A 22,776-nucleotide genomic window follows, 5' to 3' on the forward strand; every position below is an offset into this window, starting at 1 on the left:
TTGTTTAATAGGAAAAAAAGTTCTCTGTAAATTTTGGGAGGGTTACTTTTTATTTCCAAGTCTTTGGCATTGTATATTACCTTTTATAGCCTTTGATCTTTCAGCTATTCATCAATCATCAGCAAAGCCAATAACCTTAATCTTTTATTGGTGGTAACTATTCCAACTAGATATGAAAATAACTCAAAGGGCATGTTGATAGTTTATGGTCTAGTTTATATTGAATCTTTATAATTAAATCAGACTTGATTATTAAATAAATTAAGTTTTTTTTCTTAAAATTTCATTTAATTAAAATAGTCAGACTTTAAATCATTAAAATATTATTTAAATTTAACAAAATGGTCTATTTAAATAATAATAACAATAATAATAATAATATATTTTAATCATGCAAATTAAGGGGAACCGTGTAACTGGTTTGAGACATATAAGGAAAAAAACCAAAAAGGAATTAGATGTTTGGAGGAACAAGTCAACAAACGGATGTTTTCCAAGGAAAATAATTCATGACTTTCAAGGAATTAGTTGCTAGAGGGAACGAATGAAGGTTACATCACTATCTTTGTACTAAATGATGGTGATGAGAAGACGAATCAGAGAATTGTCTGCATCCCTATTAGCATTCAATTTCTATCAATTATACTTTAGGTTCACCTAATTGATTCAGTGCCAAATTATTGATTGGTCTTATACATGCAGACCCCAAAAATGGATTTCGCTAGTTATTATTCACTCTTCATCAGATAGGTCTGGACTAAGTACTGTGTTTGCCACAATGAGGGATTGAGATCATGGGTTCTGCTTCAAACTTTCTGCCATTGAATAGCTGTTTAGTTACTTTGATTTTTCAGCTGCAGTTTCCATTTGCATGTAGAGCTTTTTAAGTTCTTAGAAAAGTAGACCTCATGCATTATGTCTTTATGCTTTTGGATGCACTCCCGGTTCTTTCTCCTATTATTTTCACAGGAATGCTACTATATACCTCATTTCTTCTTTATTGTAGCTTACCTTCATTCCCAAGCGGGAACAAATGTTATATTAAATAACATTTTATTTTTGGTACACAAAAGAATCATTTATTTCAACAAAACTTTAGTTCAAACATCCAAGACTAACGGTTCAACTTGTTGCCTCTTGGTCTTTTGGTTATCAATATAGCTCCATACAAATAACTACAATGACCTCAATTTGCAGACAATCAACTAAAGTGGACTCAACAAAGTACAGTACCTAACAAAATTATATTACGTATATCATCAAGATTGGATGGTGTGAGAGCATTTTTCCTACTTCTGTATCATACTAATCTCGAGCCTCTATTTTGGCTAGCTGTGCATTGATTTGGCTGCCTAGCTAGATAATTCACATGACTTAAAATCTTCACACTCAAATGAGTACTATGATAAACTCCGAAAAGTACCCTTAAGTGGTATGCTCTAAGTAAGCTACATATAGCATAATCACACACAGGGCCCGAGGCATATTCACCAACACCGAGAAGTGTCATTCTTCTCCTATCCAATACCCCGTTTATGATACACTCGTATTTACGTGTTCCATGCCTAATAAGAGCTCTGACTTAAGTATGGTAGTTCATTACAGCGACCACAGACTCCAAGCACCGAGATCTCGGTGCTTTTATCTATGTTTTATCCAGGAATATTTTCGTTATAACAAATGATATCAATCACAGGGAATCAAATATAAATTGTGAGTATAACTCAGCTTTACCTGTAATAACAACAGCAGCATAAAAATAAGATAATCAAATCAAAAAATGACGTAAATGCTTTTTTTCTAATATTTCAAAGCTGCCAATTTTGCCATCTAAGGTTTCAAATAATAACATATTAGTTTTTTCTTAGTCATTAAATTAGTCTTTTGTGGTAAATTAGTATCTTAAAGATTTTTTTATATTACTGTTTTAATCTTTTGTAAAATTTATATAACAAAATTTCAAAACTTTGAATAAACAATTGAATGATAAAATCTTTAAAACAATAGTACATTAATAATGATTTAAAAAAAAAAACTTAAGACAACTATTTTTAATAAAAGAGACAGAAGAGAAAAAAATCGTTGATTATTTAACTAGTAAAAAATATAATAAAAAGTAAGTAAATCATATAGAAAAATTAAAATAATAATTAATTTAATAAAAAATTATACATATTAATATATCATTTTCTTAATATAAGGTTATTTTAAAGTTTTATATATTATGTATAAAAAAGGTCTTTAACATTAAAATAGATAAATAAATATCACAATTCTCAATGCAGATTACTTTTCAACGCAATTCCTTTCAAATTTATTGTGAGTGAGATTACTGATTTTGAACACTTAACTATGGTAAAACATTCATATGAGATTATCTCCTATTTTACATGTGTGATACATGTTTTTTCTATTTATTTGAACAAAACTCTCCACAGTACAATACTTATTTTAGTGACTTGGCCTTTTTACCAGTGAAAACAAAATAAAGCGTTTTTAATTTTAAAAAAATAATATGTACTTTCGATTTAACACTCTACTACAGTGTCCAAGTTGATACTCTTGTTTTTCTCTTAAAATGTTGAAATATTCATTTTATTATCAAACTATTGTTACCTTGTATCCAATCAACCCCCCACCCCCTCTCCTTTCAATTTTTGGATTATCCCATCTTGCCAAGTTGAAATTCCACACCGAACCTTTTTTTGTGGACAGGTAAAGTTAGAAGCCCAATAACTTCGGGCCTGAAGAATTCAAGATTTGGATCAACAGCTTAGAGCCTATTTGGTCACCACATCAAAACTTTTTTCGGCCGAAAAGAGTCCACAACCTATTGGATTACAGGGCTAGAGACAAACGATGTGATTGCAATCCATGAACGTAGAAGATAATCTGCCCAACCTCTTTAAATGGGCCCAGCCTTTGTAATGGCTCAAAATGAAAGACTTGTTAAAATCCTGTCACATGCAAAATTAATCTCCATTCCCCTCCTCTAATCTTTACACCTTTCTAAAAACAAAACAAAACAATACTACTTGTTAAGAAAAGCATACACGTGTTATATGGCATAGAAAAAATAGTTTCTCCTTTCTGAAAAAAATATCAAAAACAAAAATGAAAAATTAATTATTTTTCAATTTTTAATATGGTGCTATGAACAAACAAACATTTTAATTAATATGCCTATGTACTTTCTTTACCAAAAATTTAATAAGACTAAAATATGTAATTAGACACATCTTTAAAGTTATAGACTTGTAGGTAAATCATTAGTTAGGAAATAAAATCAAGTTGGATCAAAATAAACTTAAGTCACATTAAAAGTTACGATAATGATTTGACCAATTTAATCTATAATCATTTGAGTTGAGATTCATTAAAAATAAGAAGGTAAAATATTAAAAAATTATAAAATAAAGGCAGTTGCTTTCTAATTCCGCACTAAAATCTTTTTTTTATTTATTTATTTACCCTAACCTAAACTTCTTGCGGTCGTGACTACATTTATTTAGCTTTGTATGAGCCACGTTCATGTAATGAAATTTTGGTGAGTCACACAAAATTAGAGTTGGCTACATTTTTCTCAAAAAATGTATGCTTCCCTTTTATGCCTTACCTCTTTAGAATAAATAATTTTTTTAGTTTTTAAATTTATAAGTATTATTTATTTTTGAAAAATAATTTTAGTTCACGACTTTACGAAATATTATAAATTTCTATTTTAATCCTTAGTTAATTTTAACAATCGAATATAATGAAAAGTCCAAAATGACTCTAGTGGTTATATTTTTTCAGTTAAGCAACATTGGTGGTATTACTAGTATAATAAAAACAATAGAAAAAAAAAAAAAAAAAAAAAAAAGGAAAAGGCGAAAAACTTATCCTATCCGTTATTGTTGCTGGGGTTCATCGGAAAGAGAGAGTTGGGAGAAATGAGTAGTGTTTCTCTGATTCCTGCGTCGTGGTTACCGTCTCTTGCTTCTCCTTTCAAGGTAAGTGAAGTGAGAATGTTCATCTCTATCTCTCTACTTTCTTCTTACATCCTTATTCGTCAATTTCAATTGCAGGGAACGGTGAAAACCTTGGAGGCAAAACCATGTCTGAAGATTAAGCGTACCAGACCACTTACTTTGGTCGTTAGTAAGGTTGATTCTGCTGTTGTGACAGCACCCAGTGTGGGTGTTCGATTTCGGCTTGACAATTTGGGGCCTCAACCGGGTTCTCGAAAGAGGGCAAAGAGAAAGGGTAGAGGAATAGCTGCAGGGCAAGGAGCAAGTTGTGGTTTTGGGATGAGGGGTCAGAAATCTCGATCTGGACCTGGCGTCAGAAAGGGTTTCGAAGGTGGCCAAATGCCACTTTATCGACGAATCCCCAAACTCAAAGGAATTGCAGGAGGTACCATTCTTTTCATTCATCTCACTGTCACTGTCGCTGTGTTTTTGTTTAATTCACTTTTCCTTAGTGTAATGCTAATAGAGATTCCCTTGCACCATCTTTCGGATAGACTGATAAACTGGTCTTCTACGCATCCTGTGTATAAACTGTTTTAGTATGCAGCTCTGCATGTAATGGTAGTGCTGTTTACTAATTAAATTTGGCTTTTATTTTAATAAAATGTTTGCATTTAATGTTATTGTAGATTAACGAGGTAAAACTTTATTTTTAATTAGTATACAACATCAATGACATTCAATTCAAGGAGTTGCACCTAAGTTTCGATCTTACTTATAATCCTCATACTTGCTGCATTATATTTGGAAATTCATCAGTTTGATATCACCTATAGAGACAGGGTAGTGTTATTGTAGGGACTGGTCAGTGGACACCATGTTGTATATATCTCTAATGTCTTGACTTTTTAAGAGGCAAGAGTCCTGAAATGGTGATTCTTGTGTGAAGGGAATTGTTGTAATTTGGATAATATCAAGCTCCAGCACCTAAGTTTCGCTTCTTCATATGTTTTTCCGTTCAGACGCTTCTAAAAATTATTCTCTTTTGTTCTTCTGTATAAGTTCTCTCTTAACTTGTTTAGTTCATGCTTTGTGCGTGTATCTCTTTTGGAACTATTTTTTTATGTTCCTTCTTTTTCTTTTTGCTTTAAATAAGGCATGCATGCTGGATTACCGAAATATGTCCATGTCAATCTGAGAGACATAGAAGATGCTAAATTTCAGGAGGGGGAAGAGGTGTCTCTGGAGACACTGAAGGAGAAGGGTGTAATTAATCCATCAGGAAGAGATAGGAGACTTCCTTTGAAGGTACACATTACATGTTGGTTTGATGACATAAAATTTCTCCCTTATCTGTTGTCTTAATCTTTCTTCTCAAACATTATTTTCATGATGTGTAATGGTATTGTGATGACTGACTTTTAACAACAAATGAGGATGCTAGATTTTTGTAGCACAAACTACTAAAAACACTATTCTTCAGAGGCCCCTGTTCTGCTGTGAATAAAGTTACTTGCTGTAAATTCTTTGAGGTTCTTTCATAGTCCGGTGTTTAAGTTTGTCTGTGTATTTTAGCATGTGTGATATGTATGTAAGAAAAACATATAATATTTTGTGTGGATATCTCTGTGGTTTGAAGTTGTTCAAATTTTGAATATCCTTCTCTTCTGTGTTATGAACAACACAAATTATGTATACTTAAACATTTTAGCATTTAATAACTGTATTTGGATTGTCAATCTTGTATTTCTTCTCTCCACGGGGATAAATTGGTTTATGGTCAGTAGTCTTATTCTTCATTTAGTGTCAGTACTCCCCTTTAAAACATAGGGCATTATGATGATTTTTCAAGCAATAACTACTTTGCAGTTTACGTTTCTGGAGATAAACATCCAAAGTCACTGGTTTATTTCCTTTTTCCGCATCTTTATGGTGTTCCTTTGTTGTTTTTTCTACAATAAAAAGTGATGGCTTTTTCCATATCACCATTCCGGAGGCCAAATGCTAGACCCATTTTCTGTTGAAAGTCATCTACGTGGAAAGAAATAATGAAATGTAATGACATTCCCATGATAGTGCAGTAGGATCCATAAATGATCATTTTCTACCCAAAAGAAGAAGAGTAATGTTTGGGTAAATAAACTGCACGCTACATTGATTTCAGTAAGCTTTTCAAAATGAAAGATGCTGCTTGGAATGACTTTGGTAATTAATTTCTGGTAGGATTTTTGCTAATATGAAGTAGTTGAAACTTCAGCTCACACAGGTCAACAACTGTGCTATGTGCATCTGTTGGTTAAATCTTACTGGATTCATTCTTTCTAATTGTTTATTTGGTTTCCTAGAAACACAGGAAATCTTGGAAAAGATTGAGTTTTATACCGCTTTAAACTTGCTAGTATATATAAGCCAGCCTTTTATTTAGCCATCCAGTGCATCAAAATCGGAAGGCCCATAATTTTGATTTTGATGGATCAAAAGAGTTTATTTTGCTTTTTGGTTTCAGATTTTGGGTGAAGGAGAATTGAGCAAGAAGTTGACAATAAAAGCTCGTGCTTTTTCCACATCAGCGAAGGAGAAACTTGAGGGTGCTGGCTGCTCCCTCACTGTGCTTCCTGGCCGCAAGAAATGGGTTAAGCCATCAGTTGCTAAAAACCTTGCCCGTGCTGAAGAATACTTTGCCAAGAAACGAGCTGCAGCTGCTACTGAACCAGCCTCGGTTTGAAATTGAACCACGGGATTGTCATATTAAAAAATCTTCAAGAAAGGTGCAAAGTGATTTATTTAGGAAGCGCCTCACATATTTGACGTTCTTCTGATGTCTCTCTGTTACAACTAGTTATTGTGTTACTTAAGGCATTGATTCATTCTTCTTGCCAGTGCTGGTTCCAAACAAAATTTGTTGTATACCCCATTACATTTTGTTCGGCCATCACCAAAAAGCGTAAAAAAATGTAAATTTTAGTTTGCCAATTTTCATACGAAACCTTGGATTATTAGCGTGTTTAGTTCTATAATAATAAGGTTACCACGTGTCTTCATCAAATAGCTGTAATTGGTTAAGATATTTTGTTAGTTTCTTGTTCAAGGTGGATACTGAAAGTTCTTCGCTCTGTGAATGTTTCCTTATCCTGTGATGTAACCTCCATTCCAAACCTTGGACCCGTGCGTTGCGGAGAAACTACTTCGCTGACTATAAGCATAAAGACAAGTTGACAATTGCAACGTGAGAGCTGTAAATTCCTTCCAAAACTTCATGACCACTTACTTCCTTTTATCCTCACTTCCTCAGCCCCTCTCCTTTTTCTTATTATTCTGTTTTCTTAGAATAAGAATCTCTCAAGTTGAAGAATATGGTGCTTTACAACTAAGTCTTTCTTTCTCTCTCTCTCTTCATTTTGTGATCAATTTACAGCTTCTGGTTGACTTTTTTGCTTCCTAACCAAATTAAGCACGCAATCATCGTATAGAAGACCCAGGAATTTTTCATTATTGAAATTTGTGTAAAAACGGTCAACAAAAATGTGGCAATTAGAGATGTCAAATCATTGTTTGCTTACCCTGTGCATCAATAGTGGATGTCAAGCAGGTGCAAATACATAATTGTTTTTGACGCTAATACACGCTAGAGTTTTTATTTTTGACAAACTTGCATACGTCAACAGAATGATTCTGTAATGCTAAGCATGGGCATGAGGCGTTGTAATGCTTCCCCATTAGTGCTGATTTTGGATTTATTCCCCTTAAAGGCACTACCAAAAAGCAAAGGCAACATAGTGGTTGTATGAACACTAACAGGTTTTGGGACCAAAGCGTGTCAATCCTTTCAACCAAAATTGTCCTTTTCATCAAATTGTAAGCCTAACTCGACCACCCTCAGTTGCTTTAATGGATTTAATAGAAGATTATGTTGATGACAGAAGGTAGAGGATTTTTTTTTTTTTTAAATATAAAAGAATCGACTGCAATAAACTTTTCCGATAATTTAGGTTTGAACAAGGACAATAATTTGCAAGGTCTGGACAAGATTAATCAAGAATATGATTACACTTATTTATTAAGGGCCGGAAATATCGTGTCCCCCACTGCTTGGGAAGCATAGATGCAAGAAAAAATACCTGTGTCTTGGTTTTCTCTATAATTATTTCATTTATTCAACATGTCATCTATCCAAAAGCCACGACATTAGCCATCGGATTGACTCACAAATACTAATTCGCAGATCCCAACAAATACATCAAATCACGGATCAGTGTGTGTCTTTAAGTTAACACAGGAGTATATTAATATAATAAAAATATTTTTGGTTTAAATCTATTTTTACCTAGAAAAGTTACGATATTTGATATTTGTCTTTTAAAAAGTTATTAAAATTTAATTCCTAGAAAATTAAATAAACAAAAAAATAGCCTTTACTATTAGTTTTATTAGTTTTTGTCTGATAATGTTATATTATCTAATTGAGTTTCAACTCAACGCTCAAGTATAACTGGCTCTTATCTTAATCAACATATTATATTTTAAAATAAAGACTAATTGATGAAAATTAATCAACTTAGTCTTAGCTCAACATTTAATTGATGAAAGTTAATGGTTGAGACCATTTTTCCCATGCTTAATACGTTATAGGATAAGCATTAAAAAAAATTTCTTTAAAATTAACTATAAACACGACAATTTTTATATGAATAAAAAATATTAACATTTACAATTTTTTTCGTTGAGAACTGCAAAGAAAAATTATTATTATTTTTTATTTTTTTTTCATTATGCACTTTCTTGTATTTATCTACTTTATGACTTGATTTATGTTACTATTAAAGCCTTTGTTGAAAAGAGTATTGCTATTACTATTTTTTTATCTTAAGAATATTATTATTTTAAACGTTCAGAAAAAAGATTTATAAATTTAGTTTAAGTTAATTAATTTAATTTTTAATACTTATATCTATTAAACCTTTGAACTCCACACTACTATCCCATTGTTGATCAGTTTTGTAATTTTTTACTGTGTTACCAACAATTTATTTTATTTTGTAATATTTGTATAAAAATCCATTTTTATTACATCTTTTATATTTTATTATATTTTAACAAATTAATTCCCAATATATACTTATTAAAGGAAACTATTTTTTCCCGTGCATCCCACAGGTGAAAACACTTAGAAAGTTAAAAAATGAGGTTCCAAATCAGGCCAGGAAGCCCAATGCTAATAAAGCTTAGGATTCCAGGAAGCCCTTAAGAAAATGCATATTGGATCTTGTTCTCGTTTGGAGCAATTAGGGTTTTGGGTTTGGTTCCTACAACCGTGAATTTCCAACCCGCGGGGAGCGTGAAGAAGCAGTGAACATCGTCAATCTCGGAAATGTCGTTGATGCAACGATACGGGCGCAGCAAGAGCGTGGTGAAGCGGTCCAAGAAGTACTTGGACGAAGCGCTGTACCAAAAGCTCTTCAAAGATGGCAGTTCCCAACTCAGCGTTTGTCAGAATCTCAACAGCTTTATCAAGAGCGGAAAGCGCGTTTACAAATGGGAGGTTGGTGATACGCTCAAGAAGCTTCGCCAACGCAAGCTCTATAAACCCGCACTCAAGGTCACGCTCATTCATATGCATGGTTGCATTTTTAGGTTCAAACCATTTCTACGTTACGCTGAGCTTTTAATGTTTAGAAACAGAGCAAGTCAATGATCCTACTGGTTTTAACTTTTATTTCTTTTCCGTAGTTAACTTTTTTTTATATGTATGACTTTGGATCTGGTATTTAGTAGAAATTGTTATTATTATTAAATTTCCATGTTGTAGTTTCGATTTTCTAATTAATTGATGCATCTTTGAAGTGAGGTTTGGTAAAGGGGAGAGTGCAATAATTATATTGGTGTTTTTGGAAAATTTTGAATTAAGGCTGTTGTTGTTGTGGCTTATGATCGTGGCTGTACCAAAGGCATTCGAAGGGATGGTAGTGAACTAATGGCGGTAATTGCTGGCAACATATTCAAGCATAAACACACAATATAGATGCACAGAAGACTGGTAAACTTTTCATTACTTTTAAAGAAAACGAGAGTGTCAATTTTTTTTAATTAAAATAAAAGAAATTGTTGTTTCTATTCTTTCAAATTTGAGTAATGAATAGTTTTGTCTTGTGTGGTTTACATTCTATAATGTGCTGTTTCTGATTATCCGTGTAAGTCTGGAACAAAACTGTGCATGTTCTAAATGTAGATTTCATATTTAGCAGTTTATAGTTTTTCCTTAATGTTTATTGATGGAAAATAAATTATCATTTTCTTGTGTTACAGCTATCAGAAACCATGGCTAAGAGGAACATGAACAAGACTGTCAGTGATCACGCTATACATCTTGATCTGCTCGCAAAAACTCGAGGTATTGCTGCTGCTGAAAATCATTTTGTTGATCTTCCCGAATCTGCTAAGAATCATCTATGTTATGGTGCCCTTTTAAACTGTTACTGCAAGGAATTGATGACTGAAAAGGCGGAAGGTCTTATGGAAAAGATGAAGGAGCTTAGCCTTCCTTTAAGTTCCATCCCTTACAACAGTCTTATGACTCTGTATACAAAAGCAGGGCAGCCAGAAAAGATTCCATCCATCATACAAGAAATGAAGGCTGGCAATATCATGCTGGATGCTTACACTTATAATGTCTGGATGAGAGGTCTTGCCGCTGTTAATGATATTTCTGGTGTTGAAAGGGTTCATGATGAGATGAAGAGGGATGGTCGAGTCACTGGAAATTGGACACCATTTAGTAACTTAGCATCTATTTTTGTTGATGCTGGTTTGGTTGATAAGGCGGAAGTTGCTCTTAAGGAATTAGAGAAGAGAAATGCTTTCAAAGATCTTTCTGCTTATCAGTTTCTTATTACGTTGTACGGGCGAACAGGTAACTTATATGAGGTTTATAGGGTCTGGCGTTCTCTTAGGCTGGCATTTCCTAAAACTGCAAATATAAGCTATCTGAATATGATTCAAGTATTGGTTAAATTGAAAGATCTCCCAGGAGCAGAAAAATGTTTCCGGGAGTGGGAATCTGGCTCCCCCACTTATGATATTCGAATTGCAAATGTTCTGATAAGGGCATATGCTAAATTAGATATGCTTCAGAAAGCTGAAGATCTCAAGGAGCGTGCTCGGAGGAGTGGGGCCAAGCCTAATGCAAAAACATGGGAAATCTTCTTGGATTACCATTTGCAAAAAGGAGACTTGAAGTTGGCAGTGGATTGTTTAGGCAAAGCAATATCAATCGGTAGAGGGGATGGTGAGAAATGGGTTCCATCATCTGCACTCATTGATAACATGATGAGGAATTTTGAGCAAGAGAAGGATGTCAATGGTGCAGAAGAATTTCTAGAGATCTTGAAGAAATCTGTGGATTCTCTAGGGGCAAAGGTGTTTGAATCCTTGATCAGAACTTATGCAGCTGCTGGCAGGACCAGTTCAGCAATGCAACGGCGATTGAAGATGGAGAATGTAGACGTGAGTGAAGACACCCAGAAGTTGCTTGAGGCAATTTCTGTGGAGTAACTCACAATACTTTTGTTCTTCCAAGTTTTAGTTGTTGTAAATTGAGATGCCGTGGCTTTCTTACACATTATGCTTTGGTGAGAAAATTTGGCATGTCAATTTAAACATCAAGAAGTGGCGCATGCTGTATTGGCATTGAAGGAATCTTATTTGATTATTGAATAATGAAATACAGGAGCTGCGAAGGTGCATTCATATTTCACAGTGAATCCTGTGTGCTATAAAGAAATGTGCAACACAAATGGGATCTAACATCTAAGCATAAAACATTTCAGTCAGTGAAAGGTTGGTTAATATGTTCTACTTCTGAAAACATTAGTTTGATTGTTGAAGATATATTTGTTATCTTTGGGTAAAATTAAAGGAAAGGGATGAAAGAGACCAAGGTAAAGCAATACTCGAAATACGAGAGTGTTTTATCATGAATATGTAATTTGGCACTTATAATTCAACCAAGACATAACATGAATATGTATCATTAATAAATCACATCTTTACTATTTTTAAATAACATTATGAAGTACAAACTTCTGAATTTGAGATTTGGAAATATGAAGAAAATTTAAGTATATATGTAATCCACTTCAACTTTATGTCATTATGAGTTAATTTAGAAGTCACATTAACATATCCTATAAAAAAAGTAACCAATTACTAACATATGGATGGTATGGAAAAAAATGATTTTCAGGAAACTTGTTTAAAAAAAAATTAAAATGAAGAATCAAATTAGAAAATTATAAACATTTGGGGAGTCATACTTTATTTAAGCCTTTAATAAGTTATAACTTAAATTCATATAATATTTGATTCTTTAATGTCGTAACCAGGCAGTTGCAATGGTATGGTAAAAACATGTTTAAGAAAAATATTTTTTAAGAATAAAAATATTTTTTTTTAAAATTAGATGAGTTATTATCCAAGTTTATTTTAAAAAAACTTGAAATTTTTTTTTTTAAAATAATATGATCTTTGAAACAAAAAATGAGTGCTAGAGTTATTTACATGTAAGAAAGTATTAGCATCATATAACGGTTACCTTAAATTAATTGTGTAAATTCATTTTAATTTTGAAAAAATATTTATTTAATCCTTAAACATTAATTATTTTTATTTTAGAAGAAGAAAAATTATTTATTGAAATATTAATTCGGTATCTAAGAAAATATTTTTTAAAATTATTTTGACTTGACGGGTTCAGTTTCTGCTTTTATGTATCCCACAGGTGTAATAAGAAACTCAAAGTCACGTAGTTCTATCTAAAAAGATTACGAAGTTTAGTTGACTAAAATTGAGTTTAGTAAAAGACAATTTATTTTGAAATTAAAGTTATTTTCATAAAATTATAATGTTTAGGATACAAGATAATGTGATTATACATGTGTCCTACGAAAAATAATACAGAAGGTGAAAGAAAATTAAACAAATATATTACAAATCATTAAAAACATTTTATTCGTAAACAAAATATTTGAATTCTAATTATGATTACTAGTGAAAGAAAATTTAAGATAATGTAAGTTATACATAAATTTCTTATAATTTATTAGACCACCAAATGTAATGTAAATTATACATCGATGTTGTGTAATAAAAATAAAGAAATAAAATTATGTAATTAATTATTAGTTATTAAAGCTAGAAATGTGACTTAAAAAAATATATATATGAAATTAATTTTATTTAATGAAAGAAATAAATATATTTAAATTGATTAAAGAAAATAGTTACTTAATAAAAAGATCACTCTATTTGATATATTTATATTGCGTAGGACCTAAGGTAATATTAATACACAAAAATTTTAACAATTTAAAGTATATAAAGATAGAGACATTATACAATAACAATATAAATCGCTGCATTAGTTAGAGATGGATCTATTTTAACTAAATAAAATAAATGAATTATTATTTTTTATAATAAAATGTATATTTTTAATTAGGTGATATATTTTAATTAAATAAAAATAATCATAAAATTGATTAATTTAATAAGTTGGATTTAATTTTTATATAAATTAATAATATATAAAACTTAAGATAATGTTAGTACACATAAGTATCAATGATTCACAATACATAATGTTAAAGATGATACATATATATTATAATAGAGATAATAATAAATTGTCTTGTTTCTTTCTTATTATTTTTTATATAAAATTAAAACAAATAATTGAATAAATTATATACGATTAACAAATAAAAATATAAAAATAATGGTAGAAAAAGTAAAAATAAATGTTTTATTATGAATTTTTTTTTATACAAAAATATTTTTATTTAAAAAAAATATTTAACAAAACAAAATAATAATAACATATAACTAACGTTCTACTTATTTTTTATATTTTTATAATTAAAATATGAATTTTAATTTTAATAAAGTTTACATATATATATATATATGTGTATATAAAGAGTTAATAGATCAACAATAAATCGTTGACCAGTTGTAGAGAAAAGACCTAGTGCAATAATAAAATTTTTGACAAAAGTGCATTAAATAAAAAGTTGGTAAAAGTGAGTATATAATGTTATTATCGTAATATACACACTTTGCTACAGAAAAATGGTATTGAAAGTATTAGAAATAAGAAGAAAAGGTTATATCATCACGTTACAATAGTCAAATCAGGTTGAAAATAAATTATGACCTTACCATTCATCGTTTCCTATGTTATTACATATCATATTTAGGTTTTTTACATGATATTAAGTAGGTTGTATGATATTGGTGGAAGCATTGTTAAATAAACTAGATATAATTATCTGTCAATTAAGGATACAAGAAGCGAAGATTTATCATACCTGAAGGACACCTTCAACACAGGAAGTCAAGATGACAGTAAGATGATCAATCTTCGTATATTAGAAGCTCTTTTTTTTTTTTTACTCTTGTTTTTTAAAGTATTTTTTGCTTCATCCTTTAAAATAAATTATTCTCTTTTTAACTACCTTCGTTTTGTCTTTTGTTTTAAAATATTTACCTTTTTTTTCATATCTCTCTAAAATTCTTCTTTTTAAAAAAAAAATTGTTGTTGCTCTTTAAATTTCTTACTTTCCCTCCGAAAAGTTCTCCCTCCACTAGATCTCTTACTTGCTGTGCTTTTATATCAACTACATTTAAGGTTTTTGCAAAACTTCAAAAGTCTATTATTTATCATTTTTCATACTTAAAACTGGTTTTTGATATTAGGTACAAGTATGTGTAATGAAGACTTCTGTTTTCGAGAAGCAAAATTATTTTTCTTTTTAAAAAAATCCATTTTTCTATAAAGCAAATTTATTATTTTATTTTTTATATATTTTTTAAACAAATTAAGAAGCAAGAAATTTGGTTTTCATATTTAACTTTTAAAATTTTTTAACAAGTTGGTCTAACTTTTTTATACATTTCAAATAGGTTGTTTTTTTGTAAAAATAATAATTTTATTAAAAATTTGTTTATTTATTTATTGTTATGTATATTATTCATTTTCTTTATGTCTTCTCTCCAACCTCTTTTTACTTTTTTACCCTCAAATTTTTATTTTTTTTTATCTATTTTCTTCTTTTTCGTAAATCATTATTCTTTCTTCATATTTATGTCATTGTCTTTTTCTCTTACTCTTTAGTTGTTATTATAATTTTTTTTCATCAATTCTTACCTCTCACTTTGGTCGTCAATATGACATGGATTTGAAAACATGATCTAACTTAATATCTCACTTAAACTTTATTAATATTATATTCTTTTTTTTTTCAGCAATGTTGTCACTATATTCTTTTTTTTTCCTTTTTATTTATGAATTTCACACATTAGGTGAAATGAAGAGAAAGAAAAGACGAAAAAGAAGAAAAGGACAAAAAGAAAAGAATGACGGAGGAAGGAGAAGGAAAAATAAAAGTGATGAAAAAGTAAGAAAAAATATAAAATATAAGTAAGAAGATGATTGACAAATAAAAATTTAAATTGTTTAAAATTATGTACATGATCTTTATAGTAATATTACTGTAATTAACAATTAAATAATAAAAAAATTGAAGGTGTCATTTAATCTTAATTTTATTTTAAATTTTATTGATAGTTGATCAATAAAAATTACACTTCATGTAAATTTTTTAATAATAATATATAACGTATTTTGGAATGAAATATTAGTAATTTCTAAGATATATGAATATCATCTGTCGAGTTTATTTTATACAATTTTATTAAAATCAATATTAAGCAATTGAAAAAATATTATTATATCATAAATTAAATTTGAACAAATATTTTATTTTTGATTTAAAATTTTTATTATTTAAACATGCTAAGACTAATAATAAAATACATTTATATATATATCAAAATGTTAAGATCAATATATTAAATACAATATCAATAAAATCTTGTATGATTGATAAGGTTAAATATGTGGATCAATAAATATTATGAAACTTTATTTATTATTTTGTTTAGTTTCCCTCCACCTCCTTTTCGTAGAGTTAAAAAATCATACAATTAACATTTTTCCTGCATGTATATATTTAAATCACCTTATTGAACATATATATATTTTTTACCTTAGTCACTTTTCACGTGATGTCATCTATGAAAAAAAATTGCATTTTAAAGATAATATTTGTCATATATATATAATCTGGTCCTTTAAAATTTAAGTTGAGTCTCAAGTATACTTATTTTTATAAACAAAAAATAATTATATCTCTCAAAATATTTATATTCATAAATATTTCATCATACATGTTTTATATTATTTGAATATGAATTATGCAAATATTTTTTTAATTTTTTTCAAAACACTGTATTTAACCATGAGCAAATAAATTTTTTATTCAGTGAAAAATATAAAAACCTCTATTATTTTCTCAATACTTTTTTAATTAAATTCCTGAAAAATGTACAACTTCTTACCCATACATTCCCGCACAAAGATCTACAATTGAAATCACAATGCAAACTACCCAACGACAAAAGAGCACTATTAAAGTGAATTAAAATCTTGAAATAAACTCATTTTGAATTATAGAGAAATTAAAAAAAGACTTGGTATTTAAGTGAAGTTAATACTATTTTTTAAAAGAATATGAATTACATGGGATTTGATTGAAGAATCGTAGGGCCGGCCCTCTTAAGAGTTGGGAGTTCGCCGACCTTCCAACCCAAAACTCCAAGAAGGTGCCACGTGTAGGGAGGAGGTTAACCGTTGTGAATTGCGGTCCTTGTGGAGGTACGCTCCACCATAGAAGACTCATTCTCATTCCCAAACGGATCCCTTGATATTTAAGATTTTTTTCCACATTAAAACCAAATATTTTATTTATTAAACAATTCATCTGATCATAGTATATGTTAGTTGTTTACTGTAGGAGAAAGAGAGAGAATTCGTTTGAGGGTGCGAAAATCGATGTGATATATCGCGGGAGGCACCGCCCGCATGAATTAACCATACAATATTAAAAAAATCTTCCCAATAAATAAATTAAAAATATAATAATAAGATAAATATAAAGCAAGTGTGGTTGCAGCCCCAAGTTCAATCTTCTGTATCCTCTACCCTTTACTCTTGGGTTTCTCTCTTATTCACCTTTACCTTCTTCTTCTTTCAATTCCATTCTTTTCGTTCCCAGGCTCTGTACAGTGAATCAAACCCTACCTCACCTCACAGGTACTATTATTACTGCTACTAATTCCTCTTTTCAAGATCTTTGCTCGCAACCGTTTCCTTTTTCAATTTCTTATACGTTTTTTTTCGCATATTCAACTATAATTTTAAAAACAGTATAATTAATAAATCAACACTTTCCTTTTTCAGATCTACCTCACGGAATACTCATTTTGTTGTTGTCTCAGTTGATATAATGATTTTTAATTTAAACAACATTTTTTTTATTTTAAATTCTATGATATTTGTTAGATCTGTAGGCGAGGTTAATAGCTATCATAGGAGCTGAGGTTGTGAAACTCTAGGCATAATTATAATTAATTTTTGTCATTAGGTTTGAGTTTGACCATATCCTAGCCTTGAGCTGTCCAAATATTCATGCACGTTTCCGATCTCTCAAAATATAGTTTCGAAACGCTGGCTTGTTTTATTCTCTTCGGTTTTGAATTTCATTTATTGTTGAATATAGATGACCTCGCTCTAATTTTTGGTTTTTGTGACATGTATGCGGTGAACAGGTTTTAGTTGTTAATTAAATATAGATAAGAAATCCAAAGGAGAAGATGAAGCAATTCGCCATCCAAAACGTCGTCGTCCCATCACACGAAGAGATTAGCGGCAGGGACTCCGTGATTTGCCCCAAGCCCCGCCGTCTCGGCCTCTTCAACCTCGCCGTCAACGAACACTCTGCTAGAACCTTTCGATGGCATCTCAGGTATAATTGCTGTCCTTTTTTTTCTTTTTCTTTTTCTTCTTCGATTAATATTATTATATTATTGAACTTTGGATTTTTTTTTTCTTTTTTGCAGTTGCCAGGATCCATGTGATTCAAACTCATCTGGCTCTAATCCTTTGGAGACTATTCTCACCAAGGTATTTTTTGTTTTCCTTCATTTACTTAAGTTTTGTGTTTTATTATGGATCTTGCGATTTAGGTTGATTTGTTGTTTAGTGTTGAAACCTGTGCTTAGATGGAATTGTTTGTGTGTGTGGATGGGTTTACAGGAGGGTGATTGTGACATGGAGCAATCGTGCCCAATGATAGCCTCGTCGCCCCCATTTTTCTGCGGGTCACCGCCGAGCAGAGTAGCTAACCCATTGATTCAGGATGCTCGATTCGGGGATGAGAACTTCTCCCCACTCTCGCCTTCGTCCTGGGTGGTGGTTCCAGCCCCGGCCGGCTTGCCGCCATCTCCCTCTTCCTCTGCGCGGAAGGGAGGTTGCGTTCGAGCCAATTTTGGTAACAATCCGGCTGTGAGAATTGAGGGGTTCGATTGCCTTGACAGGGACAGCCGAAATTGCAGCATCCCTGCTCTGGCTTAGAGCCCTCAAACACACACACACACGCGTCTTTGATGTTAGGATTAAGTTCAACATAAACATAATCACAGAAGAAGAGTCTTCATACCAACGGGAAAGAGTAATTTTGGATGCCCGAGTTTAGAGGAAATGATAAAATTTTATCACGTGTCTGTTTGTAAATATGTTCAGTTAATCCGCAGTGTATGTAAATGTCAATAGTGTCTTGCGTAGGGAGTATCGTCTACTCTAGTCCACAATAATGATAGAGGGTTAATTTGGGTGTTAGATCTGGCCCTGTCCCTGTCTAGTGTTTAATACCGTCCTCTTTTCTGTAAGTATAAGCCTTTAGAGGATGGGATATTTCATTTTGATTTCTTTTACGGGTCTTTGAATTGTAACTAGCGGCTTAAGAAGGAAAATCTGTACAAAGAATGCTTTTGTTTGAGAATTCTCAGTTGATGGGTCTTTTGTAATGTGAACAGCACGAGCAAGTTTGTAAGTTTACTGCGTAAAAAGAAAATTTATGTTTCTTGCTTGTCGGTTGACGATGATGTTAGTTTAGTTTCTTCTTATCCTGCCTCTCCTCGGAGAGCTTTGCTTATGTTTTACGCGAAAGTTTAAATAGTCCTTATAAAAATTGAAGAGTCACGGAAGAATTGGGAATGGGCAGCGCGTCCTATATACATAATTTTCAATCAATTGTTGCTGCCTTTTGAAGGTTTCATGTTGGTCGCTTTTTTTTAACATGTTAGCTCGATGTGATGTTATTGTCCACGCAATGGTTATTTTTGGGTGTTTGCGAGGTTCACACTTCACAGTTCTGTTGACCTTGTTATTAACTTCACGGTTTGTTTGCGTTTTTTAGGTCAAGAACAAGAACGATATTGCGTATTGCATGTTATCTAGAGATGATAATTAGATTTGTCTAAATAATAATTCTGCGTATCCATGAAGGACTAAATTTGTAAAATTTTTGAAGTTGTTAGAAGAGATTCGAGGACCAAAGTCATACATAATTTAAATTAGAAGATAAAAAATGCAATTAAACCTAAACTATATTTATTTTTTATTTGTCCATTATGTTTTTATGTTTTTTTTTACAGAACTTTAGAAATCTGAGACTAACTTACACTTTTAAAAAAAGTTATATAGGTCCATCTATGTTTTGACTATTTTATTAACAAAATTTAATTATATATTTTATTAACTTACACTTTTAATAATTATATTAACAAATTTTAATTATCTTATTGACTATTTTATAGAACAAATCCCAAATTTTAAATTCATAATTAATAATTTGGCTTTGATAATAAAAATGAAAGGTCAAGTGGAGTGAAGTCATACTCATATCCACATACCATTACATTTGTAGCTAGTTGTGATTTAATTCCGTAGTGATGTTGTATCAATTTAGGGACAATATTTGTCACAATATTTCTTTTCTTTTTGTAAAATTAAGATATGCTTTTCACAAAGAAAAAAGAAGGTGATATATGCTATTTTATTTTGCGGTATGTATTAAAGAATCTCTCTCTCTCTCATATAATGAAACGAATTTTCTTGATGGACGCAATAGTTCTCTAACCCTAAGCGATGGACGTAGCTATCGTCCAAATTATGCTCCCAGTCGCCGGTATCTTTGGAAGATGCCGGTTGACTTTGGACTGCAAAGGTCTCCCTTATAAGCAGGAAAATCACACTGCATGTATCTCTACTTGTGAGAGGAAAATATAATTTAGGAACGCAACTTTAATTAAATAATAAAGGGTTAACGCGGTGTAGTTATTCTTATGCCTTTTAATATCTGTATATTGAATTAAACTGTATTCGTTCGAGAAAAGTTAAAATTTTCAACATGCCGACACCTTTTTTTTAAATTTAACTAATACTTAATTTTACCTTAGAAAACCGTACATTTAAAAGTTAGAACATGCTGTCATGCGAAACAGATAAATTTAAATTTAGACACGCTTATCTTAATTACACTAATTTACATAAGATGTAATTGTTTAACCCAAATTTTCCTAATTATGGGACGATATTGGTATTGATATTTGGTACCGTCACTAATGGTTTTTTATTTTTTAATTTGCCTAAACCATCACTATAAAGTTCACTCCCAGCAGGAGAAATCTCCCTGTAACAAGCCTGGGCCTAACTTCGGCCCATAATGCAATAATGCCTTATTTGGACAAAAAAAAAGGAGTCATTAAGACCATTTCCTTTGTGTCAGTTTCGTGAATTATGAAGACAGGTGATTTGTCTGTTGCGCTTAGTGATTCCTGAACTGATGCTTCTGTAGAGTGCTGTGGTTTGTCAGCGCATAAAACTTTTCATCATATTATGACGACAAATTTGAAACTATAGGGTAAGAGTACAGTACTTTAGAGGGACATATTTTCAATGGATTTCTTAATCCTGTTTAATTTCAAAGAGACACGTTTCTGCATCCAACTTCTACACTCATTTGTGCCTGTATAACTTTCTTTTTTTCAAATATTCATGCTGGTTCATATGTATGATGGTGGCACTATGGTATAATAATTTTACTTGCTAAATCATCATTAGCGGTCGACTTGCTCCATTTAACTGTCATAATTAACATACCAAAAGGGGAATGATAGAGTGTAAGGTACTTATTAATTTAAATAATCATAAATAAGAGTTTTTAAAGTATGTGTTAATTAAAAACATTACTGATTAATTTTTTATATAAAAAATATTAATTTGAAAAGTAACAAATTTCTCTCTCTGAAAATTTTTCTAAATTATAATATTTTCTTTTTATTTTTAAAAATTGTGTTTCTTCACTCAATAATAAAAAAAATAAAATTTAACTATAATATTTTGAGTATTTTTTTAAATAAAAATAGTGCTTTATTTCAATAATTAAAAAATAATATTAAACATTGAAAATTGTGTTTAAAGTAAAACTCGAAATTGAAGAAGAGAACAACAGTAAAAACACTTATAACATATTATATTTAAGTCTGACTCTTTAAAAATAAAATCATCCAATGATGTGTGTTTACGAGAAGAAACACCTGACAAATGTGTTCACCTATTATTATTTTTATGGCTTTATAAGTTGAATACCTGAGAGTGAGGAAGAAAGAACGTAGCTTCTTCCATTAAGTACCAAAGCAGAAGAGAGTCGGAGAGCAGAGGAGGCACACATCATGTGAACTTGTTATTCGCAATCGCTCTCAATGAACAAACCATCACAGCAAGATTCAAGACAAAGCATTCAGTGTAGCAAACAATATCCACAATCCATGGACTACGGAGAGCTACTTGATTGAAGCTTCCAGCTGTATAATAAGGTATTGCCAATCAGTGTCGCGCTCCTTGTTCAAAGATATTATCATATTTCATTAAATAACTTGGATTATTTCAGAACATAAATATTAAATACTTCAACTTCTTGTTTCATCTTCATGATGCAAGTTATTCTAATTTCCTCAAGGCTTTAAACATTACATTGATTGGCTTAATAATGATAACATTTTATATAAGATTATTATATTCGAAACTAAAAATTATTTTATATTTTAAATAAGTGGTAATCATACTTCCTTATTAATATGAGGAGATGACAATCCCTTGGTTCAAGTTGAATAATGTAAGGTTCGAAGTCTGCTGAAGGAAATCTCATGTTGTGCATGGGTTGACCCCACTAGGAGGAGAATTTAAATATACTTAATGGATAGGTAGTTATCCGAAAGAGGGAAACAAGTTGTAGGATGGATATTCAACATTAATTAAAAAGAAAGGCAAAGTTGGGAGAGAGGTTTCCACTTTCCAGCTGCTATATAACATAACATACTTGTCAACAGGGTATCAAAGTGTCCCACAATACCATTTGGCCTTTATGCCGACAGTGAGCATGCATGCAACAGTTTAATAGCAGTGACAGGAGTAGGCATGCTATCAGTAAGCATTGCTAATTGTTATTCTAAGTCCAAGGCACTCATCTGACACATGCACCGTTCATCTCTCTCGCTTCAATTCAAATCAATCAATGTTACTAATATTTAAGTACCTACTTTTACTTCTACTGCCGCTTGGCTAACATGCATGCCCTTGTTTGCCTCTTCCATTAATCACACACATGTCACCACCAAAGATTCAAAAAATATTAATATTTTAATTTATCTAATAATAAATTTGTATTAAAATCATGAAATGTCATAAAATTTTTAATTTTAGTGAATTATTATTTATTATATCTTTTGTATATATTAATTAACATCCCATCTATTTATTAATTTAATCAAATAAATATTAATCATTATTTAATTTTATAAAAAATAATAA

General features: G+C 30.8%; 3 protein-coding genes across 7 annotated transcripts; all 3 read left to right on the top strand.

The window, feature by feature from the left end:
• The first annotated feature begins 3,813 nt into the window (after positions 1 to 3,813).
• Positions 3,814 to 7,336, top strand: LOC113872018 (50S ribosomal protein L15, chloroplastic). 3 transcript variants are annotated; one of them, XM_027509176.1, is made up of 4 exons: positions 3,814 to 3,992; positions 4,068 to 4,395; positions 5,107 to 5,258; positions 6,457 to 7,336. In XM_027509176.1, the coding sequence occupies exons 1-4, from the start codon at positions 3,933 to 3,935 to the stop codon at positions 6,673 to 6,675; spliced, it is 759 nt and encodes a 252-aa protein (XP_027364977.1). In that variant the 5' UTR covers positions 3,814 to 3,932; the 3' UTR covers positions 6,676 to 7,336. The 3 variants fall into 3 exon arrangements, with proteins under 3 accessions (XP_027364977.1, XP_027364978.1, XP_027364976.1); XM_027509177.1 differs by having other exon boundaries at positions 3,845 to 3,992; positions 5,161 to 5,258; positions 6,457 to 6,985; XM_027509175.1 differs by having other exon boundaries at positions 3,849 to 4,395; positions 6,457 to 7,313.
• Positions 7,337 to 9,203: 1,867 nt separating this feature from the next.
• On the top strand, positions 9,204 to 12,065 carry LOC113873111 (pentatricopeptide repeat-containing protein At1g60770-like). Of its 2 annotated transcripts, none has more exons than XM_027511092.1 (2): positions 9,204 to 9,546; positions 10,254 to 12,001. In XM_027511092.1, exons 1-2 carry the CDS (start codon positions 9,319 to 9,321, stop codon positions 11,496 to 11,498), a joined length of 1,473 nt encoding a protein of 490 aa, XP_027366893.1. In that variant the 5' UTR covers positions 9,204 to 9,318; the 3' UTR covers positions 11,499 to 12,001. The 2 variants fall into 2 exon arrangements, with proteins under 2 accessions (XP_027366893.1, XP_027366894.1); XM_027511093.1 differs by having other exon boundaries at positions 9,272 to 9,984; positions 10,254 to 12,065.
• Positions 12,066 to 16,893: 4,828 nt separating this feature from the next.
• Positions 16,894 to 19,053, top strand: LOC113872354. 2 transcript variants are annotated; one of them, XM_027509850.1, is made up of 4 exons: positions 16,894 to 17,157; positions 17,673 to 17,869; positions 17,964 to 18,027; positions 18,160 to 19,053. In XM_027509850.1, the coding sequence occupies exons 2-4, from the start codon at positions 17,718 to 17,720 to the stop codon at positions 18,475 to 18,477; spliced, it is 534 nt and encodes a 177-aa protein (XP_027365651.1). In that variant the 5' UTR covers positions 16,894 to 17,157; positions 17,673 to 17,717; the 3' UTR covers positions 18,478 to 19,053. The 2 variants fall into 2 exon arrangements, with proteins under 2 accessions (XP_027365651.1, XP_027365652.1); XM_027509851.1 differs by having other exon boundaries at positions 16,927 to 17,171; positions 18,160 to 19,003.
• The last annotated feature ends 3,723 nt before the right edge of the window (positions 19,054 to 22,776 follow it).

This window comes from Abrus precatorius, unplaced genomic scaffold, assembly GCF_003935025.1.
Source record: "Abrus precatorius isolate BTA unplaced genomic scaffold, Abrus_2018 Scaffold7, whole genome shotgun sequence".
NCBI lineage: Eukaryota > Viridiplantae > Streptophyta > Magnoliopsida > Fabales > Fabaceae > Abrus > Abrus precatorius.

Bases quoted from the DNA above. Each gene is read 5' to 3' on its own strand.
- LOC113872354 (XM_027509850.1), top strand. From the start codon at position 17,718: ATGAAGCAATTCGCCATCCAAAACGTCGTCGTCCCATCACACGAAGAG. The intron at 17,870-17,963 runs GTATAATTGCTG...TCTTTTTTGCAG, and splicing joins ACCTTTCGATGGCATCTCAG to TTGCCAGGATCCATGTGATT. The intron at 18,028-18,159 runs GTATTTTTTGTT...ATGGGTTTACAG, and splicing joins TGGAGACTATTCTCACCAAG to GAGGGTGATTGTGACATGGA.
- LOC113873111 (XM_027511092.1), top strand. From the start codon at position 9,319: ATGTCGTTGATGCAACGATACGGGCGCAGCAAGAGCGTGGTGAAGCGG. The intron at 9,547-10,253 runs GTCACGCTCATT...CTTGTGTTACAG, and splicing joins TCTATAAACCCGCACTCAAG to CTATCAGAAACCATGGCTAA.
- LOC113872018 (XM_027509175.1), top strand. From the start codon at position 3,933: ATGAGTAGTGTTTCTCTGATTCCTGCGTCGTGGTTACCGTCTCTTGCT. The intron at 4,396-5,106 runs GTACCATTCTTT...GCTTTAAATAAG, and splicing joins ACTCAAAGGAATTGCAGGAG to GCATGCATGCTGGATTACCG. The intron at 5,259-6,456 runs GTACACATTACA...TTTTGGTTTCAG, and splicing joins ATAGGAGACTTCCTTTGAAG to ATTTTGGGTGAAGGAGAATT.